Below are 19,929 nucleotides of genomic sequence, written 5' to 3'. Positions count from 1 at the left end.
TGATGGCTGTTCAGGGTAAGGCTGAATCAGGTGAAGACATCAGTAGTCAATAGATCTTCACCATTCCATTATTTATTTTTTAAATCAGTCGAAGCTTTTATTGTGAAAGCCAACCCCTTTGATTCCGGTTGGTACTGACTGAACCTGTCCTCTTTTGACTCAGCTGGATCATCAGGTGGCCGTTCATCTATTGTGCTCGCAGCCTGATCAAACTGATCCCAGAGCAGCCGGGGATCGGGTTTCAGCACAGTGGTCAGCTCCGGGCCCTGCCTCTTCCTCCCCCCGGCAGCAGAGCATCAACACATCAACGTTTGGTCCTGTTTTCTCTCCCTGCGACCCCTCCCCCTTTATATCCTCTCTCATGATAAATCCCTCCTGTGTCCTACTGACTGGCAGAGTTGAAAGGCTTGGAAATCACGCAATTAGATATCAAGAGTTTGGTTTCTCCTGCTGGTTAACGTGACTGACGACAGTTTTTCTTCCTGAGAAGCAACAGTCTGAGCCGCTCATCAGTCCGGTTGTGCGTCTTCTCAGCGGCTTCAGTTGGATCTCTCTCTCTGTGCTTCTCTCTGAGGCTGATCCGCATCTGTTTTTTTCTACTTTGGCAGTTTTACTTTTGCAGCAGGTGTAGTCTCCATCTCAGCAGCCTCAGCAGCATGTTGGACCCGTCTTCCAGCGAGGAGGAAGGGGATGAGATATTGGAGGTGGAACGCAAAGAGGTGGCGGCCCCGAAGAGCCTCGGAGGAGCGCGACTGTCACCGGGCCGAGCCGCCGACGGCCACGGTGGCGGAGGGCTTCAGCCCCGGGGCCGCGGGAGCGGCGGTGGCCGACCCTCCAGCCCCAGCCCGTCGGTGGGCAGCGACAAGGAGAAGGAGGACCTGGAGAAGATGCAGAGGGAGGAGGAGGAGAGGAAAAAGAGACTCCAGCTGTATGTGTTTGTGATGCGCTGCATCGCCTATCCGTTCAACGCAAAGCAACCTACTGATATGGCAAGGAGGCAGCAGAAGGTAAGATCGGTGTGGACAAGCAGAAACACCCCAAAGCTAAACCCAACACTGTCATTTAAACACATCTCTCACTTCTACAACGCTTCTCCAAGATACATGACACCAACTGTTGCTTCCGTAGTCGCACCATGTCGCTGGATGCCTTATGGTGGAATATTCAAGAATGAAAAATATATTTCAGTTTACTCAACCTCACAGTCTGAGATCTGAGACAAATCTTCTCCACATTTATAGCACACCACATGGAGATCATCCACACCTTAATACTTTTATTCGAAAAGGTGGAACATCGACCGTGATGGAGGATGCGCAGTCTGAGATGATAATTACACCGCACATTAAGCCTCTACCAGAGGGAAGGCAGCAACTCCACATGAGTGAATGCCTTTTGACTGAAAATAACATTTATTGTCCTTTAATTCAACATCACCGGTCATGACAGAGCTGAGTTGTGCCTTAAATTGTTAAAAAGGTTTCAGAAGCAGTGAAACGTGTTAATCCAAACTAAACAAAAGGAACAGGCTGAAAGATGAGGGAGAGAGAGAGAGAATGTGGATTCATGTTGTTCCCACCCATTGTAGTAGCTCTTGCATATGTGAATTGCCTCTGGGCACAGAAGCATCATTGCTGTTCCCTCCTCCTGCTCAGTCTCAAGCTGAGCTCTCATTAGAACAATCTCCTGCACGTGAGAAACAGCCTCTCTACACCTCTCTCCAGAGTGACATCTTGTGTCTGGGAGTAATGCTCTTCAACAGTTCATCAGTAATGATGTGTTCCTCTTGAGGAAATGTGAACATGGCTTTACAGGGATATTTTAGACGGATGTATAGTTGTGGTTGTGCTGTCTGACATTATGTTTTAAAGATACACTCTGACTTTGTTGTAATAATGTTTCTCAACTCATCTGCAGACCCCTAGTGGTCTGTACCGGAGCTGCAGGCAGGTTGATGTTTAGTATATATGAAATTAACTAGTTTGTATGTTATGTTCTAGGAAAAAGCTAGAGTTTACACTTTGTCTACACCAGTTGCAGAGTGAAAGTAACATGTTAGCAGGAGCAGCTGCAGTCCTTCACTTTCCTCTTCTCCAGTGTTGTATTTTAAGTGTTGATCTATAAGAAGGTGTATGGTGGTTTTAAGAACCAAAAACCATCTCAGTGTAGTTTACATCTCCTCTCTCTGGCTTCTCTCTGGAGCTCTACTAACAACAGAGCGTTCCTATTGGTGGTTCTAAAAAACACATCTCTTCAGATGGACATGTGTCAATATCAGAGAGAGAGAGAGAGAGAGAGAGAGAGAGAGAGAGAGAGAGAGAGAGAGAGAGAGAGAGCCTGTTCTTCTTCTCCTGGACAGGTAACAGGCTGCTAACTGTAACATCTACATGTGTTGTAGTGGTTGGTTGTGTTGGTAGATTTACCATGAAAGCATATGATGGATGACCACTTAAAGTTGAATATTGCTAATAGTTTAGTTCCTCCTGCTAAGAATAGCCAAAGGCTGTGTTGCTTGTGTTGCTTGTGTTGCTTGTGTTGCGTGCGTGCATGAAGCGTGTGCATGTGCCAGTGTGAGGAGCCCTGCAGCAGGGCTGCAGGTGGGCTTGAAATTGGGATCCATCAGTTTTTGGTCACTAAGTGCAAGAAAAACATCATAACAAGTAGACAGACACACAGCCACCATCACGCCCTCCTGTTCTAAAGCTTTCAGTGGTTCTAATCACAGTATTGTAATTCATGTTAATGATTGTTATTACTTTATGAGAAGCAAGTAACAAAATCTGTTTGCTTCAACATGTAGAGAAAAACACCAGCACTAATATTTACTAGAAAAGAAATGTACTACTTTCTCCTCCATGTTAATTTTTTTCAGTAATTATATCAGATTATATTAAACCACAGATTTATAATGATGTTGAAAACACTACACAGGCACTTCTGATCCTGCGTAATGACCCTCATTTAACCTCAAAGAGCCTGATTATTATCTCCACACATTTAGCAAGAGGAGACAGTCAACACACATTTATATGGAATTTAACCTGTTTTGTAGATAACGAAGGAGCTGCAACATCAGACCTTATGAGACGTGGAAACTGGACTCCAGTATCCCCCTCACACAGCTGACATGTGTTTGTTTAACATGTGTTGGACCGATTCACAAGAGAGAGCTGTATGTCTGGTTAGAGACACCAGTCTGCTGTGTTCTTCCATACACTTACTGAGTAACCACAGAATTACACTGAATTACATCAAACAGCTGTTGAAATGTAGGTTTCAGTTTCTTACTCTCTCTTCATCGACAGTGTGCTCTCTATATTTCTTTCTCTTTCTCTCTCTCTCTCTCTCTCTCTCTCTCTCTCTCTCTCTCCTGCTCGCCTTCTCTCTCTCTTTCTCTGTGTTCTACTTACTGTATAAACATTGTAATCATTTAATTAATTTCCATTCTTGGTTTTAAATGTCAGTTCACCAAAGCTGAGTGGAGTCCAACTGACGCCCAGTCCTGGTCAGGAGGAGTGTTGTTAAGGAGGGTCAGCTGGTATGTGTTGACCCATTCATGTAGACCCCTGACAAAGGTTTGAATAGAGTTTAACATGACATAAAATGAAAATTGCTCATCTGATACATGTATCAAAAAACATTTTCTTGCAGCCTGGTTTGCTTCCTTGTTGTGCACATTGTCCCTTCACATGTGCGTTACTTTTTTCCCCTTGGCTCTGCCTGGTCCTTCCTTCATTGTATAAAAAGACTATAGGTGAAAACCTAGTATATGCCTGGACTGCCTCTGCTCAAATCCTCCATCACCAAACACGTAAATGAAAGACAAAGACTGAGCTGGGATTTCAGCTGGATTTACTGTAACATGATCACTCAGAGAGAAAGGTAGAAGAGACACAATAGCTTTCTTTTTATTAAGTTAGTGAGAGTGAGAGAGAGACAGAGAGAGAGAGAGGGAGAGAGAGAGTGAGAGAGAGCGAGCAAGAGAGAGAGAGAAAGGGAGAGAGGATGACATGCAGCTAAGGGCCACAGGCCAGACTCAAAACCGGCCACCGGGACAAGAACTAAGCCCAAATGTCTCGTGCTCCACCAGATGAACGACAGGGGCCAGAGACAGATTATCTTTCTTATTCAGTCTCTCTCATACACACACACACGTCTGGATCCACAATAGTTTATTCTTTATTTACTTCAACTCCAGAACGTCACAGACTTTTATTAGAGGCAGGTCTTTATGTCTAACTCCCTCTGTTTGTTATGTAGAGTTGGTCATAGTCGTTAGTACAAAGCCTCGTTACCGACTGACTTCTCTCTCTCTCTCCTGCTCTCTCTGCTGTGTGTGTCTTATGTTTAGTTATTCCTCTGTCTCCTTTAGCAATAATGATACATGGAATGAAAGTAGTTTATTTGCTGTAATGGAGGTGAGGCTCAGTGTATTGGAAGCTCTCCTCCTCTTCCCTGCAGTTCCTGAGTAGCCGGGAAACCAGGGCAGCCCAGTCTCTCCCTGTGTTTCCTCTCTGCCTCTCCAACAAATGAAGGTGAAAATGTCAAAAAAAATAATGAAGAAGAAGAATAATGATTGACAGTTGGAGGTTTTACAGACGTCTCTTTTCGAACGAAGGGGATTTGTGTGTTACTGTAACTGCTGCTGTATCAAAGTAGCAGGAAGGCAGACTGACCGCGCTGTGTCCACACTTTTATCAGTGACTGACTAGAGTCTTCACATCACTGTGAATTTGCCAGGCAACCTGCCAGGACTTCAGGAAGTCACTACGACTGGCTGCTGTTTGCCAAGAAATACTTCCAGCGTGTAACTCCCCGTAAACCCACTGTCTGTCATTCTCACATCTCTGGTGGAGAGCTACAGTGTTTTAATTGGTTTAGTTTTACAGGTGCATGTGTTGGTGTATTCTTGAACTTTGGACAGAGCCAAGCTAGCTGTTTCTCCCTGCTTCCAGTCTTTATGCTAAGCTTAACTAAGCTAACCTGGGCGAAGGTAATCAGCTTCTGTCTGCAGCTCCAACAAACAGAGAGTGGTACTCGTCTTGACAAGCAAATGAACATATTAATGATAAGAAGAGATGGCTAACTATGAAGTGTTAATTTTAGTATATATGGATGTATTCACTGACTGGTTATAATCCATCCTCATCCACCACGGCTTTCACAGTGGACTTGTTTGCATAATGTTCTGTAATGTCTACCAGCATGCAGTGAAGCGGTGCTTTCGAAAGCCGGAACATACCACAGAGAGCTGGTTCAGTGAGTGAGCTGCTGGTAGAAATCACACAAACTGAGATGTCAGCTTGACTTGGAGAGAACAGGCAGCAGTCATGAAGACTGATACCAGCGTCTCTGTGCCCGTCTGTGATCACACTGCTTTGTCTCCATCAGAGGTTGACGCACAGTCATGGGTGGTTATGTTGTTCCTGCTCTTCTTCATGTCTAAGAAATGGGCAGATTCGGAGCAGTGGAGGGAACAGTGTTCTGATAATTTTTCATATGAGAGTAACAGTAGAGCAAACCTGTCCTCAACTAGTATTTATAACAACAAAAACAGTTAGGCTATGTTGTGTGATATTGCGTTGAGTACTTTCATGCAGTTATGGAGAATTCATAGTTCATGAAGGCGTTACAAGGGGAAAGACTGTAAATTAAAAACAAAACTTTCACGTTTGGCTGCTGTTGTTCCTGTTCAGTAAGACACATCTAGATAAGTCATTTCCACAACAAACCTTCAGCTCACCACAATCACCACAGTGAATGAAAGAACATAACTGTGGCGACTGCAGGGCTGTAGGCTTATTATTTAGTAATGAGATGAGGCAAAACTTCCTTTACTGTACTTGTACTTGTTATTGTAGAGAACGAATAAAAGCACAATATAGCCCAGTCATACGCAATGCACACATTTAGTTTTACAGTAGTTCTATCACTGGGTGAAAAGGCAGTGAACTATAATCAATAATCAATCATAGGTACAGTGGTAGGTACACCTCTTACTCAAAACATATCTTTTTGTTGTTTTGCATGAATATGCTGTAGCCTTGCTCGTCCTAGTGAGTCCAAGCTAGTGTCTGGTAGTAATACTACATTACAAAATGTAAACAGGTAGTGGGAAGTCTTACCCAGCTTCACAGAGCCAGTACAATGGTAATGTAAAGTCAACCTTTACGCTGAATGATAATAATAAAAATAATAATAAGACAACCCACTGCACTCAACTCAAACACTTAGCAGGTACTGTATTGTATGTACTGTATCTTGTATGTGAATGAATGTACAGCACATTTAAACACCCAGCTCAGCCAGTTGAAGTGGGGTAAACAGTGCCAGGGTTGTACAGTGGATATTGTCAGGTAAAGACTGTTCTCACTAAAGCTCCTGTTGTTTTCTGAGGGTGTCAACATGTTATTTTGGTGTCATCATTTTACACTATATCCACCTCATTGTCCCCACGAGACCCCTTCCTCCCTCCCCTGGGGAGTGCATGATGAAAGACACTACTGAGGAGCTCTCCTCATGTCCTCATGTATGATGTGTAGAACGGCCCATTAACTGACTGTGTTTACGAGCATGTTTGTTGACGACATCTGCCCACAATCTAGTCTCATAAAAACAGCAATATGAAATGAGAGAATCTGAATTGAAATGACATGTTCCAACATGAAGTGCAGTGAACTTAAACTACTCAACAGTATAGGCAATAATGCCCAAAAACTAACTTAAAAAAAAAGATCATAAGACAATCTTTTTGGGAAGCATCACGATCCACGATCAGAATCACGATCTGCATTCTGTTTCAGTGCTGGTTTTATTTTGAAAGTCCTGACTGGTGACTTGACTGGAGTTGTGATTCGTATCTGTCCGCGGTATTGGTGCTTCTTTTGAATGTTAGAAACGCCCGCTGCTATTCTTCACCCACAATGGTGTTTCCAAATGATGTCACAATCACACTTTTTGTTTAGTTCATATGGACTATAGGTGCTATATGGAAGTGTTCTGTTTTGAAAGTTCAGTCTGCCCCAGCTCATCCCGCCCTGCCTGCAGGTTCTTGTTCTGCTCATCATCAGTGGAGAACTGCTTTATGTGGAGCTACAGTTAGCGGGCCTGCTGTTTAACAGAGACTGAACTTTTAAATTATCTAAATATAGAAACTCTTGCGTGAGGTGATCTGTATGATTCATCTGAAAAGTAGATCATATGTCAAAGTAAGCTCGTCACATACACCACCCCTAATACTGTATAAATTAAGTTAAACAAGCTCCACTTCAAGGAGCTACAGCATTAAAATGCTCCTTACATGTTAATGCATCAATATTAATAATCCAGTAACATAAAATATATAATAAAACACCCAAAATGTACCAATTCTGCAGAGCAAGTGCTTTTACTTTACTTTTGATACTTCCTACAAACTGCTCTTAAGAAGAAATTTCTTCTTAAAACCCACTTAACGCAGTTTTAATGAAGACTCTAACATTCACTCATGTTTTCTTATTATTCTGAGGTAAGAACAAAATGTGCAAACTTGAGTACAGTGTGTGTATGGAAGCCCACTGCTGCCACTGTGATGAAACAAAAAAGATCCTGGAAAGTCTTTACAAATTTGATAATAACTCACACAATGAGAAACTTTCTCACCTCAGCTGTCTATCACAGTCATGTGCACTATTAGCTCTCATTGCACTGGAAAAGAGCTAGGCATAGTGCATGGTTTTGCACCACTGTAGCACAAGTGACTTATAGATATTGTTGTGAGCTTCATGAAGGTCAGTCATTTGGTGACAGCAGGGATGTATGTCCGACTTAGAACTGAAAGTTACAAACAACTTAAAAGTTATGATGAGTGCATTTAGACTGAAGCCCTGTATGAGTTATACCTGGGTGTAACTTTTACATCTAGTATGTGGCAGGTGTAAGTTGGAAAGTCAAACTGGTATCCATGGTAATAATAATGGGAAAAATATTGATCAACCAAGAGGAAAAACAACGATGGCAGCACCTTTTGTTCACAGAATAAATAATGAAAGTGCGTTAAGACGAGAAAGGGTCGTCCATGATCATTTCCAAGACATCTATGACGTCAGGTGTTCGTACTGTCCCCTCTTATATTCCAGATCAGATTTGGGCTTGAACACATATGGATGGATTTGAAAAGTTGCCATTTCCAATCAGCTGTGTTACTGAGTAGTTTTCCAGTTTGCCCTCAGAACCTCCACACTGGTAAGAGGATGAGGCGGTGCTCGTGAGGCTTCCAGATGTTCTGCCAATCAGAAGAAAGGGGTCTTTCAGGGAAGATGGCCTTAAACCTTCAGAAGACATTGGTGAATGAGGCCCATTTTGTCGGAATCCATCTGTAATTTTAATTTATTTTAAATTTTAAAGTACAATTTTGATCAGATTATTTCTGCTATAGCATGTTCACTTCATTTTCATTGTGTAAAAGTAACAGTTGTTTCAGCAAAACCACAGAAACACAACTGATAGATACATTCCAATTAATAATGTTTCCATTCAGACGTCGCTTCAAACTTCAAACTTCAAGCAAAAGTAAAACTTTTTTAATGACTGTATTTTTGTTTGTGCCAGCCCTCTGCAGTGACGGGGACCCTGCTGTGCCAAAGCAGAAGCAGCTTTTTAAATGTTTTTCAGTTGTAAATACTACAGCAGCTTTTTCTTGCTTCCTACAGTAAATATCTCCAACGGAGAGAGCTGAATGTGGGTGCTAGGCACCCTATGATCTTTATCCCCCTCCGAAGAATGAGGAATCCATTTGACTGTGGTTTAAATTTTAAACCCGAAGAAACCACTGAAGCAACGCCTGTTTGTTCTTAGCTGTGCTATGAAGCCTCAATGAAAACACCAACGCAACGTCTCTCAAGGGATCGGCAGTTGATGTGAACTCTCGTCACTAGTCTTAGTTGGTGTCCCTGATGACACTTAATATATGCTCTCACATAAAGCTCATCCATCCTCCTCTGTCTATAAGTTTATCTTCCCATGTCCCATGTATGTTGCTCATCACTGCGAACACAGGACATTTGTAAAATTTAGGACCAATATATGTAAAATAATTATTTGAATAACTAATACTGCAGAAGTTGCTCTTAAAAGAAAAAAGTTATATCAGCTTGGTGGGTTAACGAACTTGTGAATAGTCCTGGTATATAATATATAATATATAATAATATAATAAGGTTTTTTTTATTTTTATTTTTTAAGTTACTTTTTTGGGCATTTTTGCTTTTACTGTGATAGTCACTGTGAGAGAGAGACAGGGAAGTCAGGGAGAGAGAGAGGGATGACATGCAGAAAAGGGGTGCGGGTCAGACTTGAACCCATGGCTGCTGCCGTTAGGACTAAACCCATGTGGTTCGTGCTCTACCGGGTAGTAATAACTCATTTATATAGCACCTTTAAAAACAAAGTTAACGAAGAGTTTAGACAGCAAAGCAAAAGAAATAACAGCCAAGTGGCTCAGGAGGAAATATAACAACAATATAACAACAGGAAGCCAGATAGTAAGACCAGATGAAAGCAGGACAGAAATGAGAAGTTAAAGACAAAAGACAAACATTGTTCTCAAGTATAAATAAAAACTATAGATACAGTAAAACAAAAAAAAAAAACGAAACAATAAAAATGATACAAATACAACATCACATAAAATCAAGTCTATAAAAATGGGTTTTAAGAAGTGACTTTGATTCTACCTCTCCGGCAGGTCATTCTAAAGCCAAGGGTCCCTCCGTATGCTTTATGTTGTCTGTTAAACTGATTGTGGTTTTACATGGCCTTATGTTTGGCAGATGACAGGCACTGTGATGCAGAGGTTGACCAGGTGCTGACAGTCAGTGGGAAGTGTGTCTGAGACAGAGGAACACAATGTGGTGCTAAAGAGTCTGTGTTGTACACACACTGTTCCATCACTGGCTTCTCTGATCACATCAAATACCTGCAGCAAAACTTTCAGATGCACATCATGGATCAAATGTTGATGACCATGCAGGTGGGTGACCTTGCAGAATGTGTTGCTGTGTCCCAGGGGACAGTGAGCAGGATCCTCTCCTAATTACAATAGAGGAACAAATGAGGATTCCATGGTTCCATGGGAGTCAATCTGGGAAATGACGCCTCGGTGCCTCTGGGAGAAGTTCCCCAACACCACCTGCATCATTGACTGCACTGAGCCCACCCTGCAGAAACCACACAAACCTGACTCCAGAGGCGAGTCATACAGCCATTAATATCTCAGCTGTACTCTGTGGGATTGTTATGGAGGCAGATGTAGCAATGGGTTCATCACTCCAGAGTGCCTCCTGGAGTTCCTTTGTCCCGGCGAGGAAGTGATGGCAGACAGAGGCTTTACCGTCACAGATCTGCTGTTTGAGAGAAGGGTTAATCTTGTTTTAGCAGCATTCACTCAGACAGGAGGGCAGTGGTCCGATGAGGATGTTACTGGCACAAAGACGATTGCAAATGTGCGTAAACATGTGGAGAGAACACTTTCACAACACATCCAGCTAATAACAACAGTCAATTCATCAATGTTTAACTCTTTTCCGAGCAGGGCTGTATACAGGAATGAGGTGAGCAGGGGCAGGATGGGGATGGACTTCTTATGCTTTTATCTGTATCATCACACAAATCCAGAATCTTATAGTGTCTGGTTGGACATGTAGCGTACTGGATTCTCAGATTTTCTGTCTGTGCAGTGGTTCATATCATCAAGAACAATGTTACGGGCTGTAGGGGATATACAGTAGTTAGAAGTCTCTGTGCTACTTGGTGGATACATTCACAGGCTTGGACACAAGAGTGAGGGATGTAATTAAACTGAGAGCTGCTCAAGGTCAGCAGTACAAAACATCTCTCTAAGAATACCAGGTTTACATCAGCGTTCACTAACATAGAGGTAAACCTCCCCGCTCAGTGACTTGCCTGTAGTTGCAGCGTCTCTATCCAGCCGAACTGGACGTGCAAAATCTGTTGAATCCCAGAATCCTTTCTTCTCTATCTATCTATCTATCTCCATCTGACAGACAAGTCTCAGTCAGAATGCAGACATGTCTGAATTTGTGGCAATAACTTCAGCTGCAGTTCATTTCGAAGGGACTGAGCATTGGAAAGGATACAAGAGGGTAGAGTTATGAGAGAAGAGAATCTATATATGTCTATATATAGAAGAAAATGAAGAGATCTATAGTTACTTTGCACGTTTAAAAACGTTCCCGCTCAACATGTCAGTACATAAGGCCAGTTACAGGAGAACACTTATGGCTTATAACACAATAAACTTGATGAAAAACAACAATAAAACAACATAAAACTACCATCACAGCCTCCACCTGCTGCTGGTCGCTGCACAAGCATGCAAAATTAAACTTTTAATTATCTGGAAAAATGGGCTGTAAACCTATTGGTGAGCTCCTATTTTTTCAGACTCTGTGTTTAAAGTTGTTGTCTTTATCATTTCCGTTGCCCGAACAGAGCTGGGTTTGAGACATTAAATGACTAAGAGACTCTGCCATGTTTTTTTTAGACTTTAGCCTCAGCTGCTGCAGTTTCAAGGACCTACCTACCGACCTTGGTTGAATGTGTTCTTCTTGTGGATGAAATGTCAGAGCCAATTGAAAAAAAACTAAAGGTTGCTTTTTTGCAAGAAAGTGTTTATTTATGGGACGTTCAACAAAATATATAGTCACATGAAAAATGTGCGCTGTAGTAGTGTGTTAAGATCTTAAAGTTACTCTGCCCTTTACTTTTCAGGTAGCAATGGTCATACAAACATTTAACATCATTCGTCACTAACAAGGAAGGAAATTGACTCATGCTGATTTCAGAAGGGAAAAACATTTTCATTTTCAGTTCGAACGGCTGCTGTGAGAGCAGAGACAAACACTGAGAAGGCTCTTGAATGAGAGCCATTCAAAAACACATCAGCATCACGGTTCAGACACAGTGTCAGGATCAGTCTGTGTGTTACGGGAGGACATGAAGCAGGAGGAGACAGAAAATGGAAGTCTAATCTGACATTTTGTGTTTAGTTCACACTCTCGCACACATTTTCCAGTCAGCTGGGAGGTGGGTGGTACTGCGCTGGACTCGAGATGCTGTGGGCTGAAAAGAGATAAAGGCATGGCTGTTCCCTGTTCGAGAGGTTTCTGTAACATTCAGACCTTTTTGTGAAGACTTTTAAGGTCTTGAAACATTGTTTCAGGTGGAGCTGATCTGAAGAAGGAAATAATCTTAAGTGTTGTGTTAACACTGACATCTCCCTAATGAAGTTGTTATGGTGACTGTTTTAGCACATTTTAAACATCTAGCAGACACAGAGCCACCTCTGATGTAGTGTTTGTGTCCAGTGTTTCCTTTCTTTTAGCTCTGTTTTGGTCTCCACCACCTCCTGGGGGGAATATGTGACTCTTTAGCTGCTAAATGCTCCACTGTGTTCACCAGGTAGACTTCAGATTCTCATTTCATTGAAAACAGCTGCCTTCTTTCTTCTTCTCATTTTTTATGTTTTAGTTTTCCTGGGTGCGTGAGGGTGGAGGAAAGGAATGAGGGATGCTCACCCATCGTTCACCCACTGGTGATCGTTATTGTACAGTGATTAATGTAAAATAAAAAGATGTGAGAAAAAGAAAACAGCTGGCTGCTGCGTTTGGAAATGAGGTTGATGAAAGCTGTGACACTGAACAAGACAGAAACATAAGGCAACTTTAAACTTCCGAATGAGTTTAACCAGATGGAGCCAGTTCAAATTTCATGGTTGAAAATTAACTTAACTTAACTCATTTGTCTTGATAAATTGTGCTCTTTCTGTGACCTTTAAAAGCAATTATCAATTGACTGCATATGATTTTATTTTGAACTCATCCCTCTTTTTGAAGAATGAATTTACAGAGCCAAATGCCAACCGGATTGTTTCTTTTGTGACACATGAAGTAATTTTTTACAGTTTTACAGGCCTGCTGCAGGTAGACACAGATTTACAGTCAACTAATTGTCTGATGACCTGTGTAACCTGAGGCCTGTACCATGAAGCGATCGGTGGGTTATACAGGTTGTCTTCGGGCTTAACTCTTGGGTTACTGAGGTTACTTGAGGTTTCTTGTATCACACACTCTTTACTCAACCACTCCAACTTGAACAACCAACAACCCTCTGATACCACCCATGGGAGTGTCTCCTGAAATAAGGCCCCTATGGTGGCAGGTGTACTAGACTTTGGTTGTCATAGTTACTGTTACAGCCCAGTTTGCTGTTTGGGGAGCCCAGGAAAAAGCCCAGGAAAAAGCCCCTGGAAAACCACTTGGCAGTGGTAATACAAAATGATTAAGTAGCCAGGAGGGTAAATAAGTAAACAAAGGTACAACGAAGGAGAGAGAGTAACTAAAAGAGGGGAACAGGTGCTGCTTAAATCAAAAACAGAATAAAACAAAAAAGACTCTACCTTTACAAGAGCTGCCAAAATCAATTTCTAAACTAAATGAAACAAAAGAACCTGTCTGCTCTAAGTTCCTAATGACCTGAACTATAGTGTTTCTTCTTTGCTTGAGATGCAAATGACTCTTACTGATGCAAATGACTCATACTGAGTCTCTAGTCTAGTCTCAGTCCCCAACAATCAATAAAAGCACCTCACAAATGAATTCACAATATTCACAAAATGTTAAGGACAGCAAGAGGTACGGTGGCGAGCTGTATCTCTGATTCTGCTGCCCCGAATGACTGGCCGGGACTTTAAACTCTTCCTTTTTCAGAATGGCTGCAGCTATGGACTGGCAGGTACCGTCAGCCGTGCTAATGGGGAAGGTGGCTGCAGAACTGGAGACTCCTCCCCTCAGCGCCAACCAATCCCATCGCTTGGTCCACGCAGCCAGGGAGGAGGGGCACCAGTAACAGTTATATTAACGATGCAGACTGTACTGAGAGTGGCTTACCAACCTCGTCGCCATGGTTACTGTAATAAAGGTCATGACTCGGTTAGGTTTAGGAAAAGATAGTGATTTGGGTTAAAATATGTACTTGATCAACATTTGACGATCTTTGTTGTCATGGTTACAGAAATAACAATGTGGTTAACTTTGTCGAACGGTCATAGATAATGGAAACCACGTAAACTTCTGGTTTCACATGGGAATCAAACACGGCTCTCCTGTGTCACATTCATCCTTCCACCACAACCTCCTCCTGGCGTGGACTTTGTCTCTCTTTATACTACGTCACCTGTCAAGATTACTGTGACCACTAGATGTCGCCTAGCAACAAAAAATAACTATAATAACCTGCGGCCCAGATGACCTATGTGCTCATTTCTTGCAGGAGGACAGTCTCTTTTAACCTCACCATGGTAACCTATATTGCACAGCTAAGTTGATCTGGAGCAGGTTAACGTCAGAGGATCAAATCAGAATCTGCCAATATAATAAAGAGCAATAGATATTTTTATAGATCAGTTGAGATCCGTCGATTTGTATATATATATATATATATATACATATATACATACACATATATATATACATACATACATACGTATGTGTATATATACACATATATACACACACGCACATGCATGTATGTATGTATGTAATTTACTCATACATCAGTTGTATTGCTGTTCCAGCTCTTACATGTGTTCGCTCTGGTTTTAAAACAGAGCGTCTGACAAACAGAGGGAGAGTTTCTCACACTATACGACTACATAATGACGAGTATACACTTTCAATTTGCAGTGTCTTTCTTTTTCTGCAGGATTGACAGTGTACCATCACTGCAGCTCAGACAACATGAGTTACGACACTTGATGTGATGACAATGGCAAATTAAATTTAAACCCTCTGTTCTATAAGAAAAATTTCCTGCACACATTAATATTTCCCACGATTTTAAATGGAATATTTACCCAAACATCCTCTCTCCTCTCCTCTCTGCCTCACCTGTGAAAACAAACCTGCATTGCGATTGTGTTGAACTTTTTTGTTTGTTTCACATATTCATAATATGTTTTTCATCATCTCACAAAAAAGTAAAAAAAATACTCACTCCATACTAAAGATGCAGTTATTCACAGCCTTAGTTTAATATTCTGAAATGATTTCTTGTGCTTCTACAGAGTCTTATTCAGTTGTAGTTATGTATTATATTGTAAATACTTCATCTCGTTGAACATCTCATTTCATACATGTGTTGAACTTCATACATGGCTCTGCTTGTCAGTCTTATCTGGACCTGAAACACAGAGTTAATTGAATTAATTGATAACCGGCTTTGATGCCAGTCATCCAGACTGGCCACTGTTCTGAGCGGGTCACCCAAAGAGAGTCAGACTAGGTTGAACCCTGGTTTCTTGCCTGCACATAAAGACATGATAAACATGAAGAAGACACATTGTTTGCCCCAGAGCATAACTGTAGTGTCTTTGCAGGGTTATAGTGATATAATTGATGCTAATCAGGGTGCAGTCAGTGGTGCAGTTGGAGAGGGATTTAAAACTGATTAATTGAATAACCGTACTTGCCAAATTAATTGCTAAGACCTGGGGAACGGTGTGTGTTATTTGGAATGGAAAATTATTATCCAGATTCATGTAAAAATTCTTGTGTCCCTGTGTTCCTAAATCTCTGTCATTATTTAGGTGAGTTATTATTGCTGAGAACAATGATTTGAAGTAAAATGTTTTCAACAGCCAACCACCAAAACCTGAATATCAGAATTCTTACAATTACTGACATGAACCAGTTAAAACAGGAGGTGATGTGTAAATGTTGAAAAACCCTCAGATACCACATGAAATCAGAAGTGATTATGAGTTTTAAATGATCCACATCTTGCTTGTGTCTCAGACACGTCGTCCCTGTCAAGAAAGACCAGGACCAAGTCAGGACCATGTCAGCTGTTCACCAGCTACTGATCATTTCTAATTCTGTTTCTTATCAAGATCCATTTTCAGCCACTGTGAGAGCTTTGGCCCATATCTTTGTATCTGTGTCTGTGTCAGCAGAGAGATGAACAACTTTAAACTGCAGATGGATAATCCTGCTGAAATACAACATGTTGGCTCGATGCTGATATTCAGCACTCGTTCTTCTGTCCTGTGATCTGGAGGGAGCTGATCAGAGAACCAGCAGCAGGAGCCGGGTCAGCCCTGTCTGACTGTGACTAACAGCTACAGCAAATATTTGGACTTAATTGGTTCCACTGGTTTAAAACATTTATCTTTCATTTACTGTAAGTCTTTCTGTTGTATCTACATGTTGTATTCTGATTCTAAAAATTATTCCTCTCATCAGTCTTTACTCAGTTCTCAATTATGACAAATTTAAAACTGAATTTCAGAATTTATTAAAAAGGAAATACTGAAACATCACATTGACATAAGTATTCAGACACTTTGTTATGATACGTGACATTTAAAAAAATAACCAACACAATTCAAACTAATTGAAACAGTGAGCCCTTGAATTTAAAAAAAGACTGCACATAGAGCTTTTTTTCACCACACACACACTCTCTCTCATTCACACACACACACACACACACACACACACCACCTGTCCACTCATCCACTTGTGTCCGAACGTGCTTCTGCCGGCAGGGAGACATTCTCAGGCGTAGATCTAAGTTTAACAGTAGCTGACCCACATGCGACATGAGGACTATTGCTTTGTATAGAGTCTGTAGGTTCATACAGTGATAGTGCATCAATGATCAGTGATAGTGATCACTCGTGGGTGTCTGTGTTGATGCTGCCTATCTGACGTTGTGTCTGATGAAAACATCTCCTTAATTAAACATGGCCCCATGAGACTCTGCTTCACTGTTGATAAACTACCTCCAGCTCTGCTCAGTGTCTTTACTCTACCAATTATATAAGAGCATGACTAGACTAAAGATGAGCCTTATTGCTGTGTCCTGCAGACACATTTACACAAAATAAAAAAATTAAAGATCTAGAAAGAAAAGTGAGCGTTTTCTAAATGATTGTAAATTGTATTTTAAACAGCCTAAAACAATATTTTGTGTCCATAGGCAATTTTCAGAATATTTTAGGGTATTTTCTCCACATTATGAACATTTCATATTAAAATGGGACTTCTGACATCACACACTTCACACCACCTATTTTTCTCTCAGTAATCAGAGGACTTATACGAGTTCTTAATTGGACATCTAATGATCTGTAGTTTAATGCTCTCTTGTTCTCTCCTTTTTATTTATGTCGCTTCTCTCTCCTAATCAGGCCGTGGGGGATTAGTGCACCCAGGTGAGACTCTCCATGCAGTAACACAATCAGGCCATCTGTTTGCTTGTTTTCTGCACCACAATAGAGACTGTGATGAATCCGCTCCTGTTTCCAGCACCTTATCCTCCTTCGCTTCTCATTCTGGTTCTGTCAGTTTTCAGACAGAACCAGGCCTTACAGTGGAAGTTAACAGATCTTATATTAAATGTGTGAACAAAGTTGTGTGGAGCCGTTAGTGTCTCCAGAGGGAGCCGTATGAAGTCTGATTAATATCCTTGAGTGATGTCACTTGAGTCAGCATTGGTTTCAGTCTGACGACTACAAGTTTGAAAAGGGTGTGAAGTTATAAAGGAGAGAACTGCCCAGACCTCTGTAGTCCAGGACAAATGAGCTGCTGCTAGCATAACAACCAAGGCCAGTTGCATTGTCACAGCCAGACATATCTTCCCAGGGCTGTTACAGCACCAAGCCTCAACCGCTGAAACTGAAGCCAACACTGAAGAACCAAAAACTGTAGTTCCTCTAATGACCACTAGAGTCTGGCTCCAACAGTACAATCCCATATTATTGTATAATCATTAATCAATCTGTCAATGTTTATATTTTTCTGTAGTGCTTTGGCAATATAGGTTTCTGATCTGTCATGCCAATAAAGCTTATTTGGATTTGAATTTGAACATAGTGTTTAAATGTCCAACTTTACAGCAGAAATAAACATGTTTACAGCCTGGTACAAAAACACAGTTTTGGTCTCTAGAGCTAATTTCCTCCTTCGTGACAACTGTTTATATAACTCAGCTGTTTACATTGTGTTAAGGCTTAAAGTTATGGAGAATTGAGACCACTTTGTGTGACAGGTGGGTGAGCCTATGCTTACCACAAATATGCACCTCTTTTACCTTTTTTGGATTAGCTGGGAGTTAGGGGCGGAGTCAGGCACTGCCAAGATGCTGATGGTGGAACAGCTCACTCTGAGCTTCAAAACCGCTCTTCAGAAACCTGGTGATGTCACAGAGGCTACGTCCATCCTGCAAAATAGTGTCAGAGGGGAACTTGTTTTGGGGGCAACATTTGCACGTTTGGAGGTCACTGATTCCCTACATAGAAAACATCTCCAAAAAATGTTGACTATGTGACTGCAGCTGTGGCGTTGTTGTTGTTTCCGTAGCAATGGGGGTTTGAAACCAGCAACAGGCAGGGGAAGTGGAAAAGAGGGCGGAGTTCTCTTTTAATCACCAACTTTAACAGATGTACCATATGTTGCCTGCAGGTGATATCAGTGGAGAGACATTTGGTGTCGGGATAAATTTTCCCAAATAACTTATATATGATATCAACATGAACTGACAGCAACATTGAGAAGCCAGTCTGATAGCATCAAAGCATCACTTCCTGTTGTCCACTCTGATAGAGGACCTCAACACCTACTACATATTGGTTTTGTCATGCGTCTTTAAATTGTGACAAAACAGAGAGTTTCTGTCTGAAGCTGCCTAAGCTTTCTGAGTCAGACGGGTATTTGCAGTGATCCAGACATGATGAAATAAAGGCTTCAGTGTCTTTAAATCTGCAGGTGATATCCTTACAACCGCATTTCTCCGGTTGATAAGAACTAAAGTGAACTAGTGCAGCAACTGGTTTTTAATTTTGAGACTGAAAATATTGGGGAGGTTAGGGATAAAATATTCCCTGTGGTCTCTGGTAATTTAACTCATGTAGTTCCAGACGGGATTTTAAATGTACAGGATGTGGTCTGTGTTAGACCCTCATCCTCGTCAGATACGTGAGCCTCCTGGATCTCCCCCTAAGGCTCCCATTCTTTCAAATTCTATCCTTTAAGGATAGGCTCACATGTTTTCAGGTCAATTTTAGTCCAACACTCACATTTCCATTTGAGCACTGAGAGGGATTTCTTCTGTTCATACTGGCCACAAAGAGGTTTCTTCCTAAAGCTGTTTCAAAGTCAGTGATGGGCAACAAAATCCACAATCCTTGTTCTCTGCAAAATAAATCAGGAGGCTTCAACAGTCTGATTTAGACAAATGAGGTGGGTTTCTTTTTTCTTTTAGTATAAAATGCTCTGATATAGTCTCATCTGAAAATTTTTATGTGGACTGAAGACTGTGAATTTAGTCTGCCTCTGGTCAAATCTTGATTTTATAACAGTGACTTTGTCTGACAAAATCACCAAACACATAAATGAAAGACAAAGACTGAGCTGTGATTTACTGTAACATGATCACTCAGAGAGAAAGGTAGAAGAGACACAATATCTTTCTTTAAGAATTTTTTTCAGTCTTTTGCTGTGATTATGTCAGGCCAAGACTCAAAGCAGGACTCCGATGCAGAGATTTTGAATAACAAAAAGGCTTTTATTGAATTCACCGGAGACCTCAGACAGAGTGACAAACAAATGGCTATAAAAACTAGACACTAAACTCTGAATCCTGAGAAACAAAAACACCCCAGGAGGAGGAAAAAAACTCTAATCAAAAGAAACAAAAATCGATAAACACAAAACGCTCCGAATGGAGGAAAAACCGAAGGACTATGAATCTAATCTATGGAAAGAATTAACAAACAAAAAATTACTCTTAAAGAGGAAAAACCAAAAGGACTAGGAATCTAAACTATGGAAAGAATTAAACAAAAAAAAAAAAAAAAAAAAAAAAAAAAAA

General features: G+C 41.2%; 1 protein-coding gene across 1 annotated transcript in view; it reads left to right on the top strand.

The window, feature by feature from the left end:
• Positions 1 to 186: 186 nt before the first annotated feature.
• cadpsa (Ca2+-dependent activator protein for secretion a) overlaps positions 187 to 19,929 on the top strand; it is a 208,567-nt gene continuing 188,824 nt past the window's right edge. The window contains exon 1 of the mRNA XM_023424816.2: positions 187 to 1,007. Coding sequence (XP_023280584.1) covers positions 657 to 1,007 — 351 coding nt within the window. The 5' untranslated portion in view covers positions 187 to 656. The remainder of the gene's footprint in view (positions 1,008 to 19,929) is intronic.

Source organism: Seriola lalandi, unplaced genomic scaffold (assembly GCF_002814215.2).
Source record: "Seriola lalandi dorsalis isolate HSWRI2012SDOR001 ecotype SW California unplaced genomic scaffold, Sedor1 jcf7180002054748, whole genome shotgun sequence".
Classification (NCBI taxonomy): Eukaryota; Metazoa; Chordata; class Actinopteri; order Carangiformes; family Carangidae; genus Seriola; species Seriola lalandi.
Note: the sequence above shows the minus strand (reverse complement) of the source record. Positions and strands in the feature narration are given on the sequence as shown.